The sequence below is a fragment of the Haemaphysalis longicornis genome, unplaced genomic scaffold (assembly GCF_048455015.1).
Source record: "Haemaphysalis longicornis isolate Haplotype H1 unplaced genomic scaffold, Haemaphysalis longicornis Haplotype H1 scaffold_4, whole genome shotgun sequence".
NCBI lineage: Eukaryota > Metazoa > Arthropoda > Arachnida > Ixodida > Ixodidae > Haemaphysalis > Haemaphysalis longicornis.
Genome location: NW_027526361.1, coordinates 117515515 through 117543067, shown reverse-complemented (window position 1 = coordinate 117543067; position 27553 = coordinate 117515515). Strand labels below are relative to the sequence as shown.

The 27553-nt window shown below is 48.1% G+C and overlaps 1 protein-coding gene across 1 annotated transcript; it reads right to left on the bottom strand.

Annotated features, from left to right (window-relative positions):
- Positions 1-3445: 3445 nt before the first annotated feature.
- LOC144179958 (ubiquitin-conjugating enzyme E2 Z-like) lies at positions 3446-27275 on the bottom strand. The gene is made up of 9 exons (XM_077708372.1): positions 27261-27275; positions 22847-23150; positions 21123-21180; positions 11858-11930; positions 11202-11389; positions 7588-7699; positions 6420-6544; positions 6262-6352; positions 3446-3796 (listed from the first exon to the last, which is right to left on the bottom strand). Exons 1-9 carry the CDS (start codon positions 27273-27275, stop codon positions 3677-3679), a joined length of 1086 nt encoding a protein of 361 aa, XP_077564498.1. The 3' UTR covers positions 3446-3676.
- Positions 27276-27553: the final 278 nt, after the last annotated feature.

Sequence of the window (27553 nt, the reverse complement as noted above, 5' to 3'; positions counted from 1 at the left end):
CAATTATTGCAATTTGTCTTGGTGCTACATCGATATAGTCTCCAATCATAATTGGAGATTCTCTGTCCGAAGAATTTCACTTTTTTTTGAGTTCCTGCGGATGCGAGGATGACTTTTTAACGAAGCCGCAGTCTCACTAGCAATGATAGCAGCCTCCAGGACGGTTGTAGACGTTATTGAGCCAACTGCTTTAATAACGGCAGCAAAGTACCGTAGGCTGTTGAAGCTTCAAAGGCAGCAAGAATTACTTTTATTGTCGTTGAGGTATTTTTTCAATTTAAGTTCTCGTGGAAACCTGTTTGATGTCCTTCACTCGAGCTGTAGGTGATTATTACGAGCTTTCGTTGTCGTGTACTGCTGCTGAATAGGTATTTACACAGGTCTCGTCTGGCGAAAAGTGTTTTGGGCAGTTACTGCAATGAAGACGAGTCTGTCGACCAGTACCCTTTGACCTGTCGATGATTTCCAAGCCTCAAAGGTAAGCTCCTTGAGGTGCCGCTTCATAGTCTTGGGAAAGCCTTATCAGTGCCGGTTCTTTTATCATTCGGGGCTTTAGAAACGGGGTTGTGCGCTGGATTCTTTGCTGTGACCTCGTGTGCTTCATTGAAAATTCCAATAGATGTACAACATAATTCGGGTCTTTTCATGTGACCCCTCATGTATACATTTATACATATTTTTCCCTTTTATTTTACCATTAATACTTTCGTATCTAGCTTGTTCCCTAGATCATAAAAAAATTCAAATTTCTCTAAATAATTTCCCTTAAGTAACGTAATTATAAAACGATCCTTTTCTATAACGAGCATGTTTCGCCAATCCCCCCATTGGGTACGCGCCGAAAACAGATACAACACCACCAGCAGCAGCAACAACATTTACCATTGCTTTCATTCGGGGCTTTGATAGTAGCAGTAGTAGTAGTAGTAGTAAACTTTGGTTTGTGAAAAGGGGTGAGGGAAAAGGGGGAGAGATCAAGGGTGGAATCCAAATTCCAGGACCCCAGAAGCTATTTGGCCATCCCTGGCCCTACTAAGCAGAGCAAGCTGCTGTGCAGGGTCCGAGCTGGACAAGGCTTCCTCCCAGGACTCTAATGAGGTTTGGTGGCTATTTTTGTCCCAAGTAATTGGGCAATTCCAGACTGTATGGAACAAATCGGCCTTCTGGTGACATTGCTTGCAGTCCTCATTATACTTTGCTGGGAACATAAGTGATAGTCTGGACTTATGTAAGTAGGTGTTCGTCTGTACTTTTCTAAGATTTCTCGCTTCTTCAGCAGTTAGGCGGGGGTGTGGCGTAAGCATTGATTTTCGGTGAAGCCTACAGGATGTTAATTTGTCTGTGCCTTGACAGTAAGCAGGGAGGGCGTACGAATGTTCCGGGTCTCTGCGGTGTATGGTAGTCCTCGCAAGAAAATCGGCCGCCTCGTTACCCTCTAGCTCCTGATGGGCGGGAGTCCAGACAAGTCTGTGGTTCTGTTTTAGAATTTTTGTAAGAAGTCTTTGAGCATTCCTTTGGGCGATGCCGCAGATGAAGTTCCTTATGGCCCTGGTCGAGTCAGTGATAATTATTGAGTCCTTATTCTTGAATTCAGCCCATCTGATTGCTAGTATGACGGCAGCAGTTTCTGCTTCTTGAATATTTAGTTGTTTGGTAATGATGATATCCAGCATCTTCCCATGTTCGTTGGTAGCTAAGGCTCATGAATTGCCTTGCTTATTTACAGCCGCATCGGTGTAGATTGTGTTTGGATTGTCCTGATATGTTTTTCGAATGTAGCGAGTTCTTGCCAATCTTCTGCCCTTATTGTGAGTGGGGTCCATATTCTTGGGAATTGGAGAGGTCTCGATACAGTGTCTTTGAGCGGGGGCTAAATCAACCATCCTACGTGGTTCAGCCGCCGGGATGTTTGACCTTCAGTGGAAATACTAATCGATTGCCATTAAAATTTTCAATCTTTACCGTCACATTGAATTCTTTTCATTGTTCTTTTCGTGTTTATGGACCTAAAATGCCTCTAAACCACCTATAATTATGTGTATACAGTGACTCAACAGTGACTTTTTTAAAAATATAACCACAGATGTTTGGCCGATCCCCTGAATGATTATGGTAATTTCCTGAAGGGCAACAATAATTTGCCCTAACCCTGCGGCTTTTTTACGCAGGAGCAATAGAGAGTTATAGCAGAACGGATAGCCGGTGTAGGTGCGGTACCCGGTAGCCGACCGGAGCCACTGCGCGTGCGCTGAGAGGGAGAGACCGGCTGGGCGCATGCACAGGTGCACCGACCGCGTACCCCGTGCCATACCGGGACCGGTTCTCCACACTGCTATAGTTCTCGAATTAAACGTGCCCGATGCATTGAGCGCTATCTAGTAGCTGCAATTATTCGAAGTTCTATCTTCTGGCTATGTGCTATCTGGGTTCCAGCCCAGTAACGTTTTTATTTTCGTTGAAGCCGCTGAGCTTTTTTAGCTTTAGCTTCATCCGGGGGCGTTGGCAAAAACAAATACCAAGAAAATTTTGACACAGTATTTTGAAACTCATTTTCTTGACCCCGTGTACACACTGTTTCTTTTCAAGGGTGCTTTGGCCCGAGTTGCGCCATTTTAAACCCGGGAACGTATTTTTAAACGCTTCGCTTCCCAGCACCCCACGTGACATGTCTTCACGTGTTATAGAACGTTAAACATGGTCATAGGTTGCGCCCCGAACCTAAAGTGACCTACCACATACAAAATCAGTATTTATAACAAAAACAACACGGAGAATTGAGTTCTAGCGCAATAAAAAAAAGAAACCAGTTTAGAAAAAAATAGCAGTAAAAGACCCACTGATGCTCGACCCCAGGTCGTTAGTGCAACAACCCAGAACTCTATCTTGAGGCTACAGAGCCCGAACGGCGGGATCGTTTTAGCAGGAACGGCAACATCCTATTAGGAGCTGTTCAAGCGACTAGCGGGTGTGTGGAAAGCAAAACCCGTAGGTTGCGCCAGGTGATACAGGAAGTCCACGGGGGACAAATGTTGTATTACTGCTACACAACCAAATCTGAGACACCTTATTGGCACTGCTCCGCTTTCCAGTCCTTGAGCCCAATTCTGCTGAACGCCCTATACCAATCAAACCGACATAACCCCAACCCCGCGACACTCGACGACCCTGATTTCCGCTCTGACCTTTCGACTAGCAAAGAGTGTTTAGGCGGAGTCGACCAATCCTGTCTGCCTATTCATGAGCTGATTTTTCTTCCCTAGGGTCTTCAAGTGAACATCGCCTCCAGACCAATTCAGGCGACATGACTTCAATGGCAGAAAATTGCAAACACATAGCAACACTGGTTTCACTGCATTTACTGATGACACCGAAGCAAATACAATAAAAAGAAGGCTTGCACGCGAGTAATGTTTAGGGTTCAGTGACGTACAATTTTGCACATTTACTAATCCTGTGAACAATTTTTCGCCAGTGTACCATTTTCCGGTTCTTACAGCGACGTAAAAAAAGAAATGTAAGACGGTCCCATTGACTAAGTACAGCAACGAAATAAAAAAAATAAAATTTATATGCTCTTCGAACGTATATGCAGGGAACGCCCGCCGGGCAACGGTGGTACTATAACAGACGATCACTGATATGATTAACTGCGGACATGGACTTCTACATCAAACATTCAGTCTTCGCCCTGTCCAGACGCTGCCTTGTTCCTCTCCAACAGTCGTTTCTTCAAATTTTCCAGTCGCGTCAGCAGCTTCTCGTGCTGAAACGTGCCCCTCGGTTCGTGGAAGGGATCCTGAAAAGATAAATGCACCACATCTGAATGCAGCCTATATAAATGTGAATATTGGGAGTTGTTAATCCTGGCTTGACAGAAATCATCTTCTTCGACTACAGACCACACCGAAAAGCATAAATGCGCCGCAATCTTAGGGCCTTGAGCACGCCTAGGCGATGGAAGCGCCCGTAGCAATGACGCTGTGCAGACATGACGAGCAACGCTTTACAACCACTGTCTGCCTTATGGCGCAATCGTTTACAGCGTGTCGTTAGGCCTAACGTGAGGCCGCTACCCACGTTCGAGCTACTCACACGCCGTATGTTAAGGCAGTGCCGTACAATAACAGTTTTCAGTGTATGCCGCATGGTGGCCCTACCAACTTCAAGCCGGCACATAAACGCCTTCCCGAAAAACGTAGCGCCAGATTGAATCATGATGTCCCCATAAAACCTTTCAACGCTCGCACTGACATCTCTCGGTGGTCATTTTTTCCGGATGCTATAGAACAATGGAATTCTTTACTCCACCATGTTGTTAATAGTACCGACGTGCAAACTTTTGACAGAGAAATTGATGCTTATTTTGGTGATGGTTGAGCTACTGCCAAATTTGTTTTCCTGTGTGCATTGCTTTGTGAGTGCCCGTTGTTGTTTTTTGGTTTTCTGTTTGTACTTACTCTTGTACTCCCTCCCTGTTTTGACCCTCAAGCGAGGGTTGACAGTATTAATAAATAAAAATAAAAAATAAAACGCGTTCAGGTCGCAAGGCGAATAAGAGTTTATTGGGAATGTATTTTTGTGCTCGCCTAATTGGTAGTTCTGTTTACTTATTCATGTCTCAGTATAGTCACTAGAACTTTTCCAATTCGAAGGCCACAACGTATTCAGTACGTTCACCTTTCGTCAGCTTTAGCCACGAAACCATAGTGGTGTTGGGATTTCGTGCTCTACAACGAATATGCCTACCTTTTCTTTCAAATAAGTTACTTAACTTTTCGCACCATCGGTCATAGTCACGACGGATTTAGGTACTGTTTCATCGCTACCGACGCCGGCCACCAGCTTTCTCGCTTAATGGGACAGTTAATGATTAAGCAATAAAATGACTTTGTTAGGTTAAAAATCCAGGGTCTAGAAGTCCGTTTTGCAATGGTCCTGGTATCGTAGCTACATGCTCGAAAAAACACCACGGCAGTTCCAGCTGAATTCCGAGATTATTTTAAACCACGCCTGCTCACTCATGAATTATGGAGGTTGATTGGCTGGATGATTGGGCTGGTGACTTCCGAAGATATTGAGAACTGCATTGCCATTTAAATCTGCTCTACATTAACTGGTAAGACGCGAGCTTGTTTAGAGTGTGTCTTGCCAATTTGTTCAACAAGTCGGGCACGCTTTCGGGGTAACCAATCGGTGAGGAGCATCGGATCCTTTCTCGCGGGAGTTAACTCAGCGTTTCTTTCTGGCCGTCATATAAATAATTCTACGACTTTAGTTAAGCTCCCGGATATCTGAAGTTGAAACATTTGTACCAAATAAAGATACTTGTGTCTCGCGGCGAGAAACTGAGCCGATACGAGATAAATGGGCGTGAACGGAGTTTCTTTCCATCATTCGCAAGGCTTGTAAGAAACGAATAGCGCTGGGTGAACATCATGTGCCGATACGGTTTTTTTTGGAGGACAGGGGCGTTCATTTCGCATAATACCGCCTTACGTTGCAACAACCAGACTGTCTTTTCATGCCTCTGCAGTTATTGCAAACTCTGGCTTTGCAGTTCACACTGAAACAAGTATCTTCTTTGACGGTATGTTAAGTTTAACGAAGTAACGCTTGATTGTAAAGCAGTACCAGTAAAGAGCGAGGCCACTAAAATTAATGCGACGCACCTGATATTTAACCAGTAAAGTGCGTCTAAATTACAACACGTAAACGGCGTTGAATTACGCGCTATAAGAGAACAAATTTGGTGTCCATGTGCTGCTACCGAAACCTGAGGGAACCCGCCGCGGTGGCTCAGTGGCTAAGGCGTTGCGCTGCTGAGCACGAGGTCGCGGGTTCGATTCCCGGCCGCGGCGGCCGCTTTTCTGATGGAGGCTATAAGCAAAAACGCCCGTGTGTACGAGATTTCGGCGCACGATAAAGATCCCCAGGTGGTCAAAATTAATCCGGAGCCCTCCACTACGGCGCGCCTCATCGCCTGCGTTGCGTCGGCGCGTTAAACCCTACAATCAATCAATCAAACCTGAGGGAGCTGACGTCATTGTATATTTGATAAAAAGACGACCGCAACCCTGGCCCCTGCCGTTGCAAATGTCGCAGTCTACGGTGCCACGTAGGCAATCCATAAGGCGACCCAACGGCGCCAGCGGAGTAGGCATCAGCCCCCTTCCGTCTCCGACGTTAAGAATGGTCGACGTAGGTTCGAACTCTTCGACAATTTTCTCGCACATTCATCTCCACAGAATGAATGGTACTCACAGCCATAGCGGTGCCATGAAGCTGTCGTTGGGATCGGATGTTGTTTTGATAGCAGTCATAGTACTCTAGGAAATTTTCGAAAACCTTTTCCCTGTATGACAAAGAAAACGGGGTTTAGCCGTGACGTTGGGAAGTATTACCGTTTGCATCCGACCTACCTCAAAGCCGGTGGCAAGGTGCAGTCCTCCAGGAAGCACGATTCGACGGTGTCGCACACTGCCACCCTGACGGTCTCGTGCTGGATGATGGCGTTGTAGCGGGCTGCGTCACCGGGATGTCTCTCCTGAAAGGGCACCGAGAAGGTCGCTATTGCGGAGCTTTACTGCACACATCTACGTTATTTCTGATGTCGATGCGTTTCACCCATCTTCTGCAGATCGCCTGCGGGGAAGTCCGCAAGAAATCGACAGAGCACTTTTCTTGTGGGCTTTATTTTAACAGCTCATGTCGACAAAGGCGCTTCGTTACAAAAAGCTGGATTTACAGTAGACCTCCTTCAAGCAGTATATGGCGCGGGGAACAAAATGGGAGTATTAACCAGCTACAACAAAGCTAAGAATGAAGACTTTGACGTAGGTCAAGGCTATCTTTTTGTCTCAGTATACGACTGAAACGATTGTGCGGTTTTATCGCCAGGTACAGGGCCGGAATTGTGCAGGCAACATCCGCCTTCGATTCTTGTATTATTTGCACTCCATGGCGACCTACATGAAGGTCTTCAGCCGTCAGGGGTGATATCGGACTGTTGAGATAAACGCTTACAGTGACCGCGGTCACTGGACGTAGGCTTACAATGACTGCTGTCTTCACTCCAAAAACGGCCTATCGGGGCATCCGCAACCATGGTTTTGACGTCATTATGTCGATTTCATTAGCATTATGTGATTGATGTCATGAATGTGCCTACAAAATCTTTACTTCAGGCCGCAGGTTGCCCCTCCAGAAGTACACAGCTGTAACAAAATTACGAAGTTACTGCCATGCACCCAAATGACACGCCTGAGCGATGCCTGAAGCTGCGTGCCGGCACCAGACAGCGCAGTGCAAGAGGGGATGTTTAAAGCGTCCTTAACATGACGTTTGCTTGCTTCTCCAAATATTTTTTGTTGTGGCGCAAGTTTTTTTTTTTTATTTGTTCCCCTTGAGGGTGAGTCCGAAAGAAGATTCTTAGTTCCTGGTAAATAGCAACGTACAGTTTCAAGACCATTCGAACTTTAAGTTGAAAATGATTGTTTCTCCCACTTCCTGCGTGGTATACCATTAGACGTTGAAGAACTAATGCACGCTGGGAAGATTGCGAGAAAGCAAAATGGACCGAGAACTAACCTTGTGAAATCCTGGCTCGTTGTGGTAGGGCTTGTCGTTCATCAGCGACTGGATGGACACGAGCACACTTCCCAGGCCCTGGGCTGCGCTCCAGGCCGGTCCAGACCACGTGCTGCAAACAAAAGACACGATGTCAAAATGAGGCGAGGGCGAGTCCGTCCCGGCTTCAAAATTGAGCAAGTATACCATTGATAAGTTCTATAAACGGAAGCCAAAGACAGGGCGAGCTGGTTTCTGCAGTTACACTAAGAGGCCCGGTTCCTTATTCTCTGCTCATTCAGTGTATCACTGGATAACAGCGGTATACAGTAAACCATGGTTATATGCCAGTCAATTTATTCAAAATACCGCTGTATAAAAGTTTTAAACTGTTCCAACTAATTTGCCAGAAGTGAAAATAATGTCGGCCTATAACGAAGTACCTTTATAACGAACCCAGTTACGTCCTCTCTCTGAGACTTCGTTGCAACGAAGCTTCATGCACAAATGTTGACGCAATCTTCAGGCAGTATTTTGTCTCCTCTTGCCACAGAAAGGAAGGTGTTATAGGTGGTATTCATTGAAAAGTTTAGCGGGCGATTTCTTCACTTGGCAACACTCAAAACCGCCATGTCTGTGGCCACTGTGCAAGCGTATGCGCTTTACGCCCGCATCTCGCAGAAAAGAAAAAAAAAACAGCTTCCATCATTTGCTGCGTTTCAACATGATTATCGGTAGTAGCGCCAACAGATGTATTATTGATCGCACTCACATTATGTGGTGGCGCTCTACATGCCCTCCAGAACTTCGCATCATCGGAGGATGAAACCTCTGCTGCGAACGGCGCGCATAAGTTTTACGCTGCAGTTTGCTGCCGTCGCGGATTTCGACGTAGGTGCACCCGCACCGTAACTACGACTTTATGTGTGGTAAGTGCCCTCTAATACGTGGTTGAGTAAAACAACCGAATAATTTCCTTGGAGAAATATTGCACGCGTACGCCCACTTAGCGCCGGCTTTCTCGTTCGCTAAGCGTTTCACACTCAGCAAAATAACTCACCTCCGATATTAGAGCGCGGTGGCTGGCAATCACCTGACCTGCGGCGGCGACTTCATACGCGTCTGGCGATAGGTAGAACTCACCGTACTGTACTCAACAGTACGTGGCGTCGAGGTACTACTTGGTGTTCAGTGGGCAACGGTTTGGAAATGATGCAGTTCCTGCTGTCAAACAGACACTGCGCTCACGTTGCAACCTTTGTGCCAGGACCGACTCGCGCTCGCTCATAGGTGTGCGCAGAAACTGGGGTTGAATTGTAGGTAAGGTTGTCACATTCATTGGCAGAACCACGAATTTTCGCGTAACCAACGCTATCGCGGTACAACTGACTATCGAATCACTCGCACACGCCTTTCACGAAAACACAAGGTCACGTCGCGACTCGCGACCTGCCTGGCCGCCATGAAGGCATGGAGGAGATGAGGGGTGCCCGATCTGCGGGCCGGGCTCAAAATGTCGCCTAGCAACAAACGCTTGGCCACGGATATGGCGACGCACACGCATAGTTGTCTGCATGCATTCCAAGGCAATGAATACCTCTTATACTAGTCGCGCACACTGCAGTGATTCTGTTTTGAATGTCAAACGCTCATATGCTACTCGTTAGGCAATTAATGGCTGTCCGAGAGTCAAGACACCACCATCAACGTTAGATATCCTTCATGTGTTTCCCAAAGGGGAAAAAGAGTTGCGCGTCTATATCCCACGAGCTACAGGAGTGGCCAGCAAGGGCGCGTAAATGTATCCTGCGCGGACAAGTGTTTTCTCCGCAGCAACTGGCCAAGGCGCACGTATGCACCGCGCCAAAGGTGCGCTCCTTCGGCGGCTCCTACGTGCGTAACGGGTGGTTCCCGCAACAGAACCATGAAACCATTCCGCAACAGCCCAGGTAAGTCCCCTTCGCTACGAGTACTCTGATCTATTTATGGTTGATGACTGGCTGATGACTACCCCGCAGTTTCAGGCTATTGTTGTGTAACGTGGTCCTCTTCCCGGGTTCCAACTATGAAACATGTGTGCAGATTGCCGCCGGTCGTCGCCTGCAGCTCCAAGCACAGAGTCCATGTTGAGATTTTCACCATACCTTTAAGGCATCGTTTGTGTTCGTTTGGAGCCGAAATACTCATGTAAAATGTAGCAAGAGAGAGGGCAGTGACAGGGAAGGGGAAGTTCGTACAATCTTATCTTGGTTGCACTGCAACTAAAAAAATTAGAGAAGTGGAAGAGAAAAAAAAAAGGAAAGATGAAAACTCAAACTCGCGTGGTTCGAACATGAGAGAGAAGAAAAATATCAACTCAAATAGTTGATTGCCAGTTTCAGCCAGTTACACATCCGTTCTAACAGACTTAGTCGTGTGATTGAAACGTGAGAATACTATACTTGGCTTGCGCTTGTGGGAGGACAGAGAAGAGCACAAAACGCATTCAGACAGGGAGTTTAGAGACGAAATGAGCGTAGCCATCACAGCGCTTGTCAATGCCCTGCTATCTATAACATTTTGTTTTTGCCCAAGCGCAATTCGCTGGGCCGAAAAGCAAGGACAGCTTTTGCGCACACACCTGAACAGATACAGGAACGGTTGTGAAGAAGCGTTGTATTCGTTTTTTGTACAAACTGTAAGCGGCGGATTTAGGAGTCACGTCTTTTGAGATTGCTTCCGCACGCATTATACACCTTTCTCCCTGAGAATGTGATTTATATCATCCGTTAAGACAATCTGTTAAGACAATTTCATAAAAACAGACGCACGTCTTTTTATTCTGAGGTAAGCATCTCCTGGTTCATAGATGCAGGAACGCAAGAATGTACTAGCGTGCGTTAACTCGTCCTTTTTGCTACTTTTTAATGTTAGACTGGTTAGGCCGGTCCAGACCACGTGCTGCAAACAAAAGACACGATGCCAAATTGAGGCGAGGGCGAGTCCGTCCCGGCATCAAAATTGAGCAAGTATAACATTGATAAGTTCTATAAACGGAAACCAAAGACAGGGCGAGCTGGTTTCTGCAGTTATTTCCACGTAGATATTTGATATTTCCACGTAGACAGCTCTACATTTTAATCAACGTAGGAAAAAAAAACTGAATGTCAACGGCATAAGATAGGGGGTTTACGTTTGCTTGACGGGTGCAGCGACCTTTGACAGTGTTCTGTACGGCGCCGTATTACCCAGATGCGTCAAAAACGTGCTTGCTGTTGAATATTCATTTTCATGCCCTTTTCCTTTTTCCTTTCATGTCTTTCTCCTTATTAAGCTCACTGCATCACATTTTTCGCATTCGCAAACGCCTGTTTAGTAGGCAGTTGCGGTGTACCTATCCCACTACGGGTCGGCGGTGCGGCCGATGGTGGCGCTGACACGGCGGAGCAGCGCGCCCTATACGTGTGGACATCAAGGGAGTAGAAGGCCGACTTTATGACGGGACACATAGGGGCTTGAAAATTTCTAGCCTTCATTTACACAATTCCTAGTGCACGTAAAATAGTTCCTCATTCCTAAATAGCGCTATTACAAACTCATGTCTTGGTTACTCCTATAAATAGGATATACAATATTGTTGAAAGACTCTTGCTCACCCAAGGATGCTCAGGCAGACTTTGCCGCACGCGTAGAGGTTCGGATTGAAGCGAACTCGTCCGCGGTCTGTGGTCATCAGACGAACTTTGGGAGGCGCGATCGGGTAGTCGGTCGGACACTTGATGAAGAAATGAAAGAAGCCGCCTTCGTAAGGCGTGCCGAGCGGGCCGATCACCAGAGCGTGGATCTGCGAAAAGATTATTATTGGCAAGCGTTCATATGGCGCCCTAAACGTCGCGGCACGAGCGGTTCATTTAACCATACAACACGAGGCGAGGAAACAGTACGGCTTATAGATTTAACTGAAGGTGTTTTTATGTAACGCTTCTGCGTGCGCTACACCTTCTGAGTGCCACGAACTTTCCTCCTCTATCAATCTGGTTGATGTGTGTACATATGCGTTGCGGTCCAGACCCTATACGTTTAATAAATTACCAAGCAACCAATACAAAATGCTTGTTAAGCGATGTTTCGGTCGTAGGCCAACATTTGTATTACAAAATGTTTGTGGCTACGATGCGTATTATAACATATCGTCGCTCCAGGGAGGCACAAACGCACGTACTCACGCACGCACACACACAGGCACACAAACACCAACACACACGAAAAGATTGTGAAAACACAGTTGTGAAAGTACGAAAGAGCAACGCACCTTTGTTACGTTATTCTCCTTCGGTGCGATGAAAACTCCGGGAGGTGGTTGCTCGTAAATGTCCTTGATGTCTCTGTAAGATGCGAGGAGACCGTTTCTTGTTCTAAGTTAATTAGTTACATTTTATTGTGGACATCCCTGATACAACTTTGTCTGGTTGGGTGAAGCATAACATAACTGGTGCTTCTGGTTAACCACGGTCACCCTTTAATGGAGGAACCGAGTGGGCTCTGAAACCTTTGTACCAGCTTTAATAAAGCCCTTGGTTAATGTGTTCGCCTTGTCCCATTTGTTATATTTGATATTGAAAATAGTCTTACGTCCCAGACTCAAATACTCATCGTTTATCGGCAGTCATCGACGCCTTGCGTGCGTTGTTCGGAACGTTTGGACTACCTCAAAAAAGAGTATCGCACAATGGGACGGCATTGGTGTCCGCAGCAGTCAGTCGATTCTACCAAGACAACAGCATCAGAGCTATCACCTTTGCCCCGTCCACCCAGCAAGAAATGGCCAGGCTGAACACTGCGTGGCCGAGCTGAAGACGCACTTTCTAAGGACGAGACAGCATCAATACAGCGACGATTGGCCCACTGCTTTTTCAAGCAGCACACAACAGTGGAACATACCACGGGTAGGACCCCTGCGAAGGTAATTTTTACACGTGAAATGAGAACGCCTTTCAAGGCTGGTATACCACGGCCACGGCCGCTGGATGAGAGCGCACGCAAGAGAGAGCGCACGTCAGTGCGCCTTTCATTCAGCGGCCGTGCCACAGCCATCGTCACAGGCGGCACAGGACGCCTGGACCCCACCGCGCAGCCGCGGGATACAAAAGGGAGACCGTGTTTGCGCCCGCCAATTTCAACAGAAGCCAGAGTGGGTGCCCGCGACCGTGAAAAAACGAATTGGTCTGCGGTCTTCGTTCGCTAAAATTGCCGGAGCGACGTCGGAGGCACGTCAATCATCTCCTCTCCACCAGCTAAGGCCGTCTTCAAGCAAGCCAGGCCTTTCCGAAGATGGTTCTGCGTCCACCCGCCAACCGGGCCCCGCTTCTCCTAATGGAAAGCGCCGCCCGAGCACAGACGCGGAAAGCGATGCCGACAGCCACCCGTGCAGGCAGCCAGCTCCAGCCCTCGTTGCACCTCCAGGCCCTGGACCAACGCAAGTCCACACGGTAGCGACAACCACCTGACCATTACCAGGCGCTCTTCTGAGGGGACAGAAATGTTGTGTCTGTGCTCCTCAGCGGAAGCACAGTTCTGTGTTCTGCGCTTCCAGGCACCACGTGAATTAGTGTCGCCAACCTCTGCATCGCCAACGCCGCCCCGTACTCCGCGGGGTGGCGTTGACAATGGAGATTTACAAGGGAGATTGACAATGGACCGAGACGCTTTGGGACCAGGCTGCAACCCAGTCAAAAAATTGCTTGATTGTAGGGTTTAACGCGCCGACGCAATGCAGGCGATGAGGTGCGCCGTAGTGGAGGTCTCCAGATTCATTTTGACCACCTGGTGATCTTTAACGTGCGCCGAAATCTCGTACACACGGGCATTTCTGGTTTTCGTCTCCATCAGAAAAGCGGCCGCCACGGCCGAGAATCAAACCAGTAAAAAATGTGGTTGATCCCTCTTTCATACGAATCGGTAAAACACGAACTTGTAAAATGTGCCTTCACAGGAGCATTTGAATGTTTATTGTGCATGTATATTAACTTGCACATCGCTATTTATATTTCGTCGGTATGGCACCGTTAGGCGTATCAAAATTAAATACTGGATTACATGCGCGGGGGCATTGCATAAATTTGATTGAAACCCCACGCGCTCGCAAACCGTGCGAACGAAACCGAACGGGTTGTCAGCGAATCGTTTGGTGAAGTAACAGTACGCTACAGCGAAAGGAGCATGATTTGCGGGTCGGCAGCATTCTTGTGGGTGTGCTTGGCGAGCGACGTCCTGCTGGAGGGCCGTTTAGGCAATGGTGCGACCACATCGGCCCTGCTCCGCGGCGTGTGCGCCAGACGCTTGCGTTGCGACCGCTCAGCGTGTGGGACGCGGCGGCGTTCCACAAGCTGAGCGGCGTTGCATATAAGCGGCGGACGGGTAAACACAGCAGCTTCCGCAGCTACACGCTGCCCTATCGAGGCGCCCACTATCGGCGCTCATTAGCGTCATGACGCACTACTTCGCTCCAGCTCCCCTAGATGGCAGCGCCATCTACATGAACAAGTAAGAGGGAAGGACATAAGGCGCGTTCGTACTAATAGGCGGGCATGGTCTCATGGCTCAGTTGTTAGAACGTTTCACACCTCCCCATCCGGCCCGAGTGAAACGGTGGGTTCGAAACCTAGCGCCGCCGCGCCAATGGAACTTTTATCTGGTGATGTTATTTCCATGACGGATGTGACGTCGGCGAGGTTTTGTGTACGCCGGTATGAAACACTTTTGTGTTAAAAAAAAAAATAGCGGTGCTCTTCGGGTTCTAAAAAAAAACGCATTTTTAGGTGTGCCGGTGCGTCCGCTCAACACTGACAGCGCGGACATAACAAAGGTATTGTGATCGCGCATCGAACACAGGTACACACAAATACGCGAAGACCCGATAGTTTTTGCACAGCTCATGACGCTGACAAATTAAGATACGACCTTCAATTTGTTTAGAAAGCTCACCTCTGCAGATCTAAGAAAGTTGGTGTTATTCTTTGATGGCGTTCAAAATTCCGGGCAATGGGCACCAATGGCGAGTCGCTAAAAAAGCGAGTGACATACCTAGGAACCGTTTGCTTCGCAGATGGCGCTAAACACTCCTTTATCCACATCCTATATTTGAAAGGCATGCAGTTTTTCGAAAATTGCGCTTAAGATTATGATGATGCGTAACCTAAATGAGCATGTTATTCGAAGCTTTTTCGGATGCTTTGTCGGATTTGAAATTCCAAGCGCTACTGGACAACCTTGTAATCTGCCGCTCAGAACAGTTCAGGCCACGGTGGTGCAATTGCAATGCCACCGTAGAAGTGGATAAGATGAAGGAAACTTGCCGTTTTGCTCTCGCCAGGGCCTGTGGGGATGGCTGTTCGAAGTCGTACTCCATGGGGTCCCAAAAGTTTGGGTTGTATAGGATTGTAGTTGCGCCGGAAGAACTTTCAAACGCCATTCCAGCCTGCTATGTCAACAGCTTTCAACTACTATTGCTTCGTCTTCGTCTTCGTCTTCTTCTTCTTCTCTTTCTACCGGAGCATACCCAAAGAGAAAGACCTAGCCAGAGATCGGTAATACTTATATGAAAAGTTGTAAATATTTATTAAGGTATATTGCGATAAAATGTGAAATTTGCCAATGAAAGAAAGAAAGGAATAATGTCAGTACAAATTGGGGCGTGTTGCGGGAACAATATTGTGAACAAGTGCACGTATCTCGGGGCGCGCACAGGAAAGACAAATGGCCCCAGAAGGAAAGAATTACGCTTTGAGAAAGCGGTCAGCCCCACGCGAAACTGGGATATTGTGTATACCTATATTGTGAGGACGCGAAATTCCCCCGAGTATGAGAGTCCCGGACTTTTTACGAAAAGAAATGCTGCACGGATGCTGCTCGTAGTAATCATGATGATGATGATGATGATGACGATGACGATGACGACGGCATAGCCGGCAAAAATGAGCGCGACAATAATCGCGATTCCAGTTTGCCTCCTGGAATGAGGGACCACTCCCACATGACCAAACTCGAAATAAAGTTTACAACAACAAAAACAACAACAGCAAGTTGTCGTTCACCGTGTGGCGGCTAGCGCGATAAATAAAACTTTCAGTTCTGGTTGCGTTAGAGCGAAAGCTGGAAATAATCCAGAACAAATTTCTGGAACAAATTCTTGAACAAATCCAGAAAACGGCTCCTGTTGTCCATCAATGGGACGTCCAAGGGCTCACTTAAGATACTGTATGCATGCTGCCCAGAATATTTTATATAGACTAGCAGAAGCCGATGTGTTGTGTTTTTTCACTATTCCACTGGTTGAATTAACTGTTGGTAGATGATGATGATGATGATGATGAATATGATGATGATGAGAAAACTTCATGGGGGTGGGAAGGAGACGAAAAGGAGCGTTCGCCGGTCCTTCCCCGTCAGATGACGGCCAGGAGCCCGTGAGCCCTACACGCCTCGAGCTTTGCGATCGCTGCGCTGCCTGCCGCCGCTTCTCCACGGCGTTGACGGGATTTGCGCTGCGTGGCTGATAGGGGGTCGTGTAGCGTTTTGGTTCTGTTTTGCTTCTTTTCGCCTTTCCGCGCCCTAAAAAAACTTGTTATGGTGACGTCTATAAGCAAACAGTACGTTTCGGTCACTTAAAAAGCAGCTGCGTCTTCGTAGAGTACGCGATCGCCTGCAAGAGCTACCCGGGGACGCGGTTCTGCGCGCTTCGTCGCCGCTCTTCCGGGCGTCGGCGACGGTTGCAGCATATCACCGCTGTCACCTCTAAATACGCCAAGCACAAATGAATTCAACTGTCGCCTCATTTAGACCTGATACTGGCACAGGGAGAGGGTGGCTTCATTTTGCAGCGTGGACAACGAACGCGGCTTCGTTTCAAATATACGTCGTAGTAAAATATGTTTCGGGGATGCGGTTACCTTATCCCGGATTACCAATCCCGAGTAATGTGATCACTTATGCCTTTTATAAGAATATAAACCACGCGAAAATGTTAAGTATATTCCAAGCCTGTGCGTCGTTAAATATTTGCCCACACACGCCCTAGCAAGAACCAAGGCAAGCTAATGAAACCACGGAAAAATAAATGCTGTGCAAGTGCGGCAGAAACATAATAGCTCTAACGGAAATGAAAAAAAAAAAAAACAGTGCAGCTTCTGACATGCTAAAGACGTTCGTCGAAACTTAAGCCAGGTAGGGTTCATCAGACCAACTGTACGCGAAATGCTCTGCTATTTCGCGAGACATCGGTAGGGGGGAGGGGGACGCTGTGTACAAATGCGGAGCGGAATCAAGCAATGAACGTTTTAGTAATCACGCACACAAATCTTGCGTTCACTTTCCTCCTGTTTTTCGACTTCGACGAACAGCTGATCGTACGGCGGACGCATTTTAAATGCAGAGCATTTTAGTAACTCACGATGTCACCCGCGTTGGCGTCCGTAGTCCGCATCACTACGTAGTCCGCACCCTACACCATATAAAGAAATAATACCTTCCGGCGCCAGGTTTCGATCCCACGACTCTGCGGGCGGAACGCGAGGTACACGGCACTTTACCGACTGCTCCACGGAGCCGACACAGAATGTAAGGTGACGCACGCGCCTTATATCCTTGACTCATTCAACCGTCGGCCACAGGTGCGTCCTCTCCCCCGCGTGCTCCTCGCCTTCTCTCCGCTCGCAACACCCTCTCTCGCCGCTCGGTTCGCGTTCATGTGGTGGCGCGATTTCGGCGCTATAGCACTCTCTCGCGAAGGGCATTGGATTGGATTCGATTGGATTGGATTGGCTTGGCTTGGCTTGGCTTGGCTTGGCTTGGCATGGCTTGGATTGGATTTGGATTGGGTTGGATTAAAGTGGATTGTATTGCGTCATAGCCGCGCCACGTTGCGTCGTAGCCTCTCCACGTTGCGTAATAGCCGCGGCAGGGGGTTCACGGCACGTTTCACGTTTCACCATCGACTTCATCGACAATGTCTACGCTGGAAGACAACAATTACAACAACAACAACCAATACGTAATCCATAAGACTTGCAGGCACGCCCCCCGCGGAAATGCTCTGCATTTGATCGTGCCCCTCGCGAGGGGGATGTTTTTACATTTGTAATTGGGAGTATACAGGGTAGGCAGACCAACAAGCGATGAAAGGTGTCGTTGGAAGAGTGTGGTATGTGATAAGGCCCTCTGATTTCACTTTCTGCTTTATTCTGCAGGCTCCCTAAGCCATATGACGATATTTCGAATAAGAATTTAGTCGCGAACGCGGATTATATTCTAAGCCTGTCTCACGCGCTGCTCGCATAGGATATATGTAGCAGATGAATGTTTGCGGGCGCTCACCTCACGGCAAGACGACTCTGTCGTGAGCTGATCCCCGAGTATAATTATGCATTGTCCATCGTACTTTTGTTGAATATTCCCGAAATTAACACAGACTGGCTTGTAAATGGTGGTGATCAATATCTGAGGTATAATATTGCAAACGTAACTGGTGTGCTGTCAGGTATGAGTGCTCCGCTGATTATGTAGGCGCACAAAACTGATTTACATCGTAGTGCCGTAGCATGAACATCTGAGGAACCGGTGGTTAAGAAGACAGTGTTAGTAAATTTCAGGGCAGTGTAACTACAATTGGCTCCATCATACTCCGGTTCCGCTACGCTGGCATGTGACACACTCCTGGCGCTTATACAGACCGAATATACCACACTGAGATCGCGTCACAAACATTTACACTCACTTAAACACACCCCATTTGCGAACAGAGTTAGTGCTCCACGTAAACATGGATTTCAAACGCCCGCAAACGGTAAATCCCGGTCGTAAACGTGCCGCAAAAGCAGCGGCGACAGTGGGGAGCGGGACGCGGACTCCCGCGGCTGCTTTCGAAACGGGCCGCTAGGGGGATTTCAGTGGCGCCCCTACAGGCCGCGCTCGAGGCGTATAGCGGAATCTTCGGCCAGTTGGACAAGGCTGCGTTGAGTCTCTTGGTCGGAGCTGAGCAACACGGTCTTCCATTGCTCTAGATTCCTTATCATAATTTCTTACGATGTGTGTTGTGGTTTCTGGGGACAGGCTCATACGATGTGCTGCAGGTTAGCTCGTTCCGAGCACCACCTACATTGCTCTTTGTAAAGATCTGGTAGACAATTTTAGAATTCCTGTGCTCTAACCGCAAAGTACTGGTCAGCCGCTTCTAGCGACGCCGCGTCATTTTGATTTAGGATGTTATCTTCAACATTGTAGTAATCATTATCATCATCGTGAGCAGCAACAGCAGCAGCAGCAGAAAAAAGATGTTTGTAGAGCGAGCAGCATGAAAGACCGCGAATGACTCGGTGAGAAAGCTAAGAAGAACCCGAACTACTGGTTCCCCGACGGCGTCTTCAATGAAGTACACTAACACCAGGCGTTGACATGAGTGAAACAGTCACAATGTTTTTTAAATGCAGAGCATTTTAGTAACTCACGATGTCACCCGCGTTGGCGTCCGTAGTCCGCATCACTACGTAGTCCGCACCCTACACCATTTAAAGAAATAATACCTTCCGGCGCCAGGTTTCGATCCCACGACTCTGCGGGCGGAACGCGAGGTACACGGCACTTTACCGACTGCTCCACGGAGCCGATTTTTTTTTTTCTTTATTGCCGTCTGGGCACAACAAAACAAGTACTACACAATCAGCCTTTAGGGCTGAGAAAAGAAAGGAAGATACATCAAAACCGCCGCGCTTTTAGCTGGCGGTTACGTTTTAGTGAACTTTTAGTACAGATAGTTCGTTCATAACAGTGATCACATCATCATCATACTCCAGCTTAACAAATACTTCGCGCAGTTTACACACGTGCTCTATAAAATGATTGCCCACCGATTTTGCATTAACATCTGCATTTCTTACATCCATTCTGCTTCTCCAGATGCTATGTAAACCCAAAAGAAACAACAAATCGTAAGGTAAAACATCAGTTTTCACATTAAGGAAGCGGATTCCCCTTGCAGTGATTGGAAGGTCTTTTTTTAAGGTACGTTGCAAGACATCCCAAAAGAAAACGGCGTCCCAGCAGTCGATAAATACGTGTTCAACACTTTCTGGTTTTTTACACAATGAACATTCAGTACCCCATGGCAAAAATAAACCCCTCTCTAACATCCATGTTTTAACGGGGAGTGTATTAGTATGCAGTTTAAAAAAGAACGTTTAACAGCACCAGTACTCTTCGTAGCACATCATGTCCGGAGCCAACCTTATACAATGATCTATACATCGGCTCAGGGAACAGACAGTCGATAAGGTCACAGGACAGTTTTTTACCGTTTACAGCAGACAAAAATTCAATAGAAAAACGGGTCATTAAAACGGCAAGAGGAAACAACTTCTCTCAAAAAGAGACTAACTGAGTAACGGGTCACATCCGCTGACGACACTACGAAGTTGGGTAAAGCACTTGCAAGCGTGTGCTGCAAGAAGGTACGTATAAACGGATCGCCCTGATCTCTCAAGAATAAGAAACGGGAAACAAGTTGTCTAACAAATAGATGTGGGAGTGAAAGCCCTCCCCGTTGAACTTTCCTAAACAAGTTGCTTCTACTCGTCCTCTCAAAAGTTGATTGCCAGACAAAAACTGCAAAAATGCGGTGGAACTTTTGAACATTTAATCGAGCGCAAGCAAGGGCCTGCATGATATACCAAAGTTTTGATACCAGAAACACGTTACAAACTGTTGCACGCGCAAAGATAGAAAGGCTGCGGCCCTCCCAGTTGGCCGTTTGCGCGCGCATTGTCTGAGCTCTTTCAGTCCAGTACCCGTTACTATCTCGATAGTTGCCTAAGGGTACTCCGAGATAAGTGGCCGGTTCTGTTGACCATGAGATGCTGTTGAAGATTCGCGGGGTTTCGACCCACTCACCGTGCCAAAGCCCGACACATTTTTTAAGATTGACTGCGCTACACGTCATATCGCAATATTCTTGCATGATTCTCATTGCATTAGTAACACTCTCTTGGTTATTACAAAAAAAGGCAACATCATCGGCGTAAGCCATTACTTTAGTCTCACAGGATTCAAGGCAAAAACCTTGCACGAGAGGACTTTGAATAATTTTTACACACAAAGGCTCAAGGTAAAGCGCAAAGAGCAGTGACGACAGGGCACAGCCCTGACGCACTGAAGCATGCACATCGACAGGGCGGGACAGGTTCCCATTAATAATGAATTTAGTCGTGCACTGTTGGTAGGCCATTTTTACCCCGTCTAGAATTGTTTTGCCTATTCCTACATGTTCCAGTATTTTGAAAAGGACGTCATGAGACACCTTGTCGAATGCCTTTTCAAAGTCTACCTGCACCATTGCTACCTTTCTGAAATCCATATCACATGTTTCTAAGATACTGCGTGCTATGTGGATGTTAGTAAAGATACTCCTTCCCCTAATACCGCATGTTTGGTGAGGTCCCACTATATTCTTTATGCCATCTTGGAACCTCTTAGCTAAAACCTTCATGAAGATCTTATAGTCAGTGTTAGTTAAGGTAATTGGTCTGTACCCCGTGACTCTAGCAAGCAGTTCAGTGTCGTCGCTCTTGGGTATGAGAATCGTGTGCGCTTTCGAGAAAGATGGGGGAAGGGCCCCTTTTTGGAAAGATACTCTGAAAAGATTGTGCAAGACAGGTGCCAGGACAACTTTAAACGTTTTATAAAAGGCCGAGCCCAGCCCGTGTGGCCCCGGCGATTTACCATTATTTAAGCTATCTATTGCTTCATCAACTTCCTTTAAGCTGATGGGGCTTTCCAAGTGCTCTGTTATGTCCTCATCGAGACGGGGTAACAAATTTAGGAAGGACCGTTCGAATCCCTTCCTTGGGTGAATGTAGGCAAAGAGGCTCTGGTAGTGCTGTACAAAAGCGTTTTCAATATCTGACCGTTCCTGTATTTCCACGCCCTCGTAGACAATTCGAGAAATTTCTTTCTTTTTAGCATGGCGCTTTTCATCCGCCCAAGACCGTTTCGTGGGCGCCTCCCCAGCTAACAGTCTTTCTGTACGGGCCCTTATTGCAGCGCCTTTATATTTTTCTACCTCTATGCTTTCCAGTTTCAATTTGACATCACGGATATCATTAGAAAACAATCCTGGCGCCTTCTCCTCCTCAGCCGTAAGCAACAGTAATAAATTTCGAAGTTCTTTTTCCTCCTTCCTTTCTTTAAGTTTTATTTCTGTTGACCGCTCGATAGCTAACAACTTTACATCTTGTTTAAATCGCTCCCAACGTTCGGTACAGTTACTGTCATCAGCCTTATCTAAATCGCCCTTCATGGTTGCTACCGAGTCGCAAAACTTGTTGTCATTCAGAAGTTTATCATTCAGCTTCCAGAGTTCCCAGTTAAATTTAACACGGCTATCTTGTTTTTCCCCCACCCACACAGATACCAGGCAGTGGTCAGAATAAGAAACGGGTTCTACCGCGTAATTGTTGCAAACCGGAGCAAGCTGCGACGACACATATATTCTATCAAGGCGAGCATGGCTTTTTCCTTGATAGTGGGTGAATTTGATATTACTCGAAGTATCACCTAGAGACGCAGCATCTTCCAAACACAAGCTGCTCAAGGCATCATTTAAAAAGAGTGCACTGGGGTCAATAGGAGCGTTTTCGTTAGATCGGTCATCTTGGCTACAGACACAATTGAAGTCACCCATGAAGAATATCGGCCGGTCACATTCCAGCATCTGAAGGACACTTTCAAAAAAAAGGCGTCTCTGCTTAGGCACAGTTGGCGCATACACACAAACTGCCCTATACGGCTGCTCCCCATGACGAAAATCGCAGCAAACAAAACGCCCCCCTAACCATGATGTCACACTTTCTACGACACATATCGGTTCTTTTTTAACAAATATACAACAACCGCCAGCTGTTCCAACCGCATGACTTACGCAAACGTAATACCCTTCAATAAATGGTTGCACCATGGTATCTGTGTGTTCCTCGCCCTCAACCTTTGTTTCTTGGACTGCCAGGACGTTAATTTGCTTTTGTTGCAGTACATTTCGCAGCTGCATTTGTCGCTTCTTCGAGCCTAATCCTCTGACGTTAATAGTTGCTACATAGAGGGGCATTTGAAAAAGGGGAGTCACTAACACAGACACCAAGGCGTTTACATTCGAGGTTACATCTACATTCTAAAGGGGCGGGATACGCTAGCAGAGCGGTTCTGCTGCGCCGGTAGTTTGCTTTTTTTTTGTTTTTGCTGGCCACTACAGACCACTCACGTTCGAGCTGCTTCAGGCGTTGTTCGTCGTTGAGCCCCGGTGATTCTCGCGGCCGCTTTGCAACTGCGGCAGCAGTGGTAGCCTGTGACGTGGTGGAGTCGTCGCCAGCGGTAGCCGCCACCGCTGGAAAACCGTCGCTCTGTTGCGTCTCCGTCGAAGTGGCGGCTCGTGGAGTTGCCTGGTCTTCGTCATCGTTGGAGTCCAGCAGTTTCTGGGTGGAGTGGTTGCCTTCTTTTTCCTCGGCGCCGTTGCCTTCGCCGTGTATCGTCTTGGTTTTTCCTGCTGCCTCGTTGATGGCGACGTCCTTGGTGTTCGGTGGGGCGTCGAAGGGAAGCCACTTCCGGCTTCCGAGCGGAGCGGTTGTGCGATGGCTGGCTCCGAGCCAGGTGTTTCAGCGGCTATGTCCAGCCGCGGTGCCCGGTTTGCTGGTGCGCCTTCGGGCTACCGGTTCCTTCTACCCTCGATACCGTCCGAAGACTCGATGAGGGCGTGCCTAATTCTGCACTGCGACCTTGGCGGACGGCCCTACCGGATTGACGACTTTCGCACGCCGTTCCTTCTGTTGGGCGTGCTGAAGGACATCGCCGGTATAGGGCCTTTTCAAATGGGTCACGTCTGGCTCATTAAGTTGAAGACTCCCGAGGCTCGTCAACGACTTTTGGACTCGGGCGGACTTCAAGTAAAGGGGCGGTACTGCGCAGTTATCGACCCGATACAACAAGAAATTACTGTGAAAGTTCATTGGGTGCCGTTCCACGTCGCCGACGCTGCCTTAGCGAGAGCGTTCGCTGACTTCGGCGAAGTGAAAGACGTCCGACAAGACACCTGGGGTGCGGCCGGTTTTGAAGCCGCCGAGTCGACTACGCGCCTCGTACGTATGATGTTGCGTGAGGACTTAACACCGGATGACCTCCCGCACATGCTCCGTTTTTACGGAGGTTCCATCCTGGTCGTCGTGCCCGGTCGGGCGCCTCAGTGCCTTCGCTGCCGACGTACCGGCCACATTCGTAAGGACTGTCGCACCCCGCGGTGCTCAAAATGCAAAACGTTTGGCCACCTGGCTGAAGAATGCGTACGCACCTACGCGAATGTGACTGGCAATCCTGAGGAGGCTGAGGTCCTCCCAGAAGTCATGGACGACGAAGAGGCCGAGCTTGCTGCTTCGGCAACTACCGGTATGACGAAGCCTCCTGCCAAGGAAAGTGACGTGGCGGTAGGCGGAAACTGCTCCACGGAGCCGATACAGAATGGAAGGTTACGCACGCGCCTTATATCCTTGACTCATTCAACCGTCGGCCACAGGTGCGTCCTCTCCCCCGCGTCCTCCTCGCCTTCTCTCCGCTCGCAACACCCTCTCTCGCCGCGTTCGGTTCGCGTTCATGTGGTGGCGCGATTTCGGCGCTATAACACTCTCTCGCGAAGGGCATTGGATTGGATTCGATTGGATTGGCTTGGATTGGCTTGGCTTGGCTTGGCTTGGCTTGGCTTGGCTTGGCATGGCTTGGATTGGATTTGGATTGGGTTGGATTAAAGTGGATTGTATTGCGTCATAGCCGCGCCACGTTGCGTCGTAGCGTCTCCACGTTGCGTAATAGCCGCGGCAGGGGGTTCACGGCACGTTTCACGTTTCACCATCGACTTCATCGACAATGTCTACGCTGGAAGACAACAATTACAACAACAACAACCAATACGTAAACCATAAGACTTGCAGGCACGCCCCCCGCGGAAATGCTCTGCATTTGATCGTGCCCCTCGCGAGGGGGATGTTTTTACATTTGTATTTCCTCCCTGGTGCGGGCAGCTATATATAAGGTTCATCGGAGTCTATTGAGGGAGTAAAAAAAAAAGTTGATGTCTGCTGAGTCCACAACTATAAAATCCAAATTACAAGTGCTTGTGCATTTTTTTCAGCACCTGGCGAGATTCTCCGTCCGATCACAGTTGGGTTTCCTGCCACATTATCGATCAAAGCCGGTTCACGGTACAACATCGTGTATTCCATGCCATATAAATAATTGTAACTCTTCCTCTTAACCCACTATTGCGTGAGGCAATCGATAAATCTTACCCAAAATTAATAAAGGCAAAGTATGAAAGTGTTCCTTTTATCAATTATATAGGTGGTTTAAGTATTCAACACTTACGCGAGCAATAAAAAGATAAATAGATCGATGCATTTTAGCTCTTCGTCGTACGATTACGAATTGAAGCAATTAAACATCATGGTTAAGGGCTTTTTTAAAGACGATAGCCTTTCATAAAGACGATAGTCTTTCTTGGGCTACTTAAACGTAGAAATTTTGGTCTGTCTGTATGTCTGTCTGTGTGTCTGTGACTTGATTCAGCCAGCCGGCCAAAGCGAAACGAAATCCGCGCAATAGTCTTATATACTCACTGGCAAATGTAAACGTCTAAGTCCGGTTTCAGTATTCATACTTGTCAACATTGTTGAAGAACCAGACATTACGCAAATATGAGACAGAAATTCAATACAAGAGCGACATTTGCAGCGTTTGTTGATATAAAAATCATATTAATTTGTGTATTTATTTATACTTGATTTTTGCTGCTTGATTTTTACGAAAGAAATTACTACATCCACTGCAGAAAAAAAAAATTCACTCCGTCGCCTGCTGTTGTCCGCGCCACTATAGCTTCTGGCGGCATTTTAAGAAATCAAGCGGCAACAGTTCGAAAGGTTCCACTAGATAGGTTCCACGTTCTGCTTGGAACGCACAGGGGAGTACGGCAACTAGGTTCTATAAACGTTGAAGTAGCGCGCTCGATTCACGCGCGTCTCCGCCGTACAGCAGCGCTGACATCGAGGCACTCGGCCTGGAGAAGTGGAACGCGGTAAATTTAAATTTACTTGAGCAAACCTTCGGTGTGTTTACCTTGGAATGAGCCCGACGGAAGATGAACAGCATGAGATGTGAGCGGGAAAGCGAAGGGAGGGATTTGCGTGGCAAATGTCGACAAAGACAATCGTCTTTTGTCGAAAACTGCAACTGAAGGAGCAGATACGAGGCCAATTTTTAACAGCGAAACGGTCGAGGAAATTATTTGTGTATGGCGGCCGCAGGTAAAAATACCAAGAAAAAAATTGGGCCCATCTCCCCGCGAGAGGGACTCGAGTAAATGCGTCACATAGGGGGTGGGTGTATTGCGTTAACGTTTAGTGTTTGGGTAGTTGGTGGTAGTGAACGCGTTGTATCAGCAGCTTCTTGACGTAGTTTGAATGAGTCAAGGATATAAGGCGTGTTCGTAGCGTCCCATTCTGTGTCGGCTTTGTGGCGCAGTGGGTAGAGCACCGTGTACATTGCGTTCCACCCGCAGGGTCGAGGGTTCGAAACCAGGCGCCGGACAGTATTTTTTTTATATAGTGTAGGGGGAGGGTGCGGGCTACGACTACGGACGTCAACGCGGGTGACATCGTGAGTTACTGAAATGCTCTGCATTTAAAAAAATTCCCGCGCCTTCCCGCGAAGGGAACACGAGTAAATGCAGAGCATTGCGGCCTCAGTACTGGTTGAAGGCAGTGTTGCTTCCATCGCTTCTTCCGTGATGCTGGAGTAGCAGACACGAGTAGACGTGGGAGCGAGCGTCAACCAAGGAAGGAAGGAGCAACGCAGTGACTGAAGCACGAGTGACCGCTAGCCGCTTTATATTTGCAGCGCGCGCAGTAGAGGGAGAGCAGTACGGGGGGGAGAGCGCGCATGCGCAAGCAGCGCGCGCCCTTCCACGCCCCACCGCGCTGCTATCACGCACCTGTTACGCCGAGACCGCGACGGAGCGAACGGGCTGACTACGACGCATGCGCGCGCCAGCTGCTGTTGAGAGAGAGGAGGGAAGGAGGAGAGGCGCACCTGCTGCGGACGCGGAGCTGTGGACGCCGTCCGACGCAGGAAGAGGCGAGGCTAAGAAATGCTCTGCATTGAAAATGCCGAGCGCTCGTGCACGAGTGCCTCCGGGACACGCTCGTCGAGCTAAGCATATTCACTTACGGGGATTGACCAACATTGGCTCCAGCGTTAGCCGTATCATGGCAGCACTTGATCGGAACGAGAAATACACGTCATAGCGTACGCCCCTCGTTTGTTCATCCTCGTATCGTCGTGCGCAAGCGATCTGTACGGTAGAAGAGCCGCGACTAGAATGTTGAAGCTGCTGTAGGGGGTCATTGGCTCCACATGGCCCGGCCGCGGTTAGTTTGCACGGCCGAAGAAGTTGCCGCGCTTCGAGAGTCTCGGCGTGCAACGCGTCCGCTAGAGGCGATAAGTCGCGCTTGCCGAGTGGCGCACGAAAACGTCGACCAAGAGGACGAGCGCAGTCTGGCCTTGCTCAACTTAGGGTCACTGAAATTCCATGCCGCCGACGTGTAGCGCGACACCATAACGACGCTAAAACTCACCTTTGCGTCCGTCATTGATCAACTATAGCAGTTTCGCCATTTAAGTCATGCGCGTGAGTGCAAGCTTCACTGAATTTTTTTTATCTAAGTTTTTGCGGCAGTGCCATCGCCCAATCACCGCCTAGGCCTACTAGTTGGCTTGAGTTTTCTTCAGCTGCCGACACCGTCATATTCTGTAGTCGAAACTTTCTTTAATTCAGAAAATAAATGAGAATGGGGTACGGCAACCTAAAAACAAATTTTGGAAAACGTTTGTGTGCCAATGATTTCAGCGTCCAATATCAATAAGCGCG

Bases quoted from the DNA above. Each gene is read 5' to 3' on its own strand.
- LOC144179958 (XM_077708372.1), bottom strand. The intron at 11,931-21,122 runs GTACAGACCAAT...CGCATCTTACAG, and splicing joins CTGCTTGCTAGAGTCACGGG to AGACATCAAGGACATTTACG. The intron at 11,390-11,857 runs GTGCGTTGCTCT...ATCTTTTCGCAG, and splicing joins AGGAGAATAACGTAACAAAG to ATCCACGCTCTGGTGATCGG.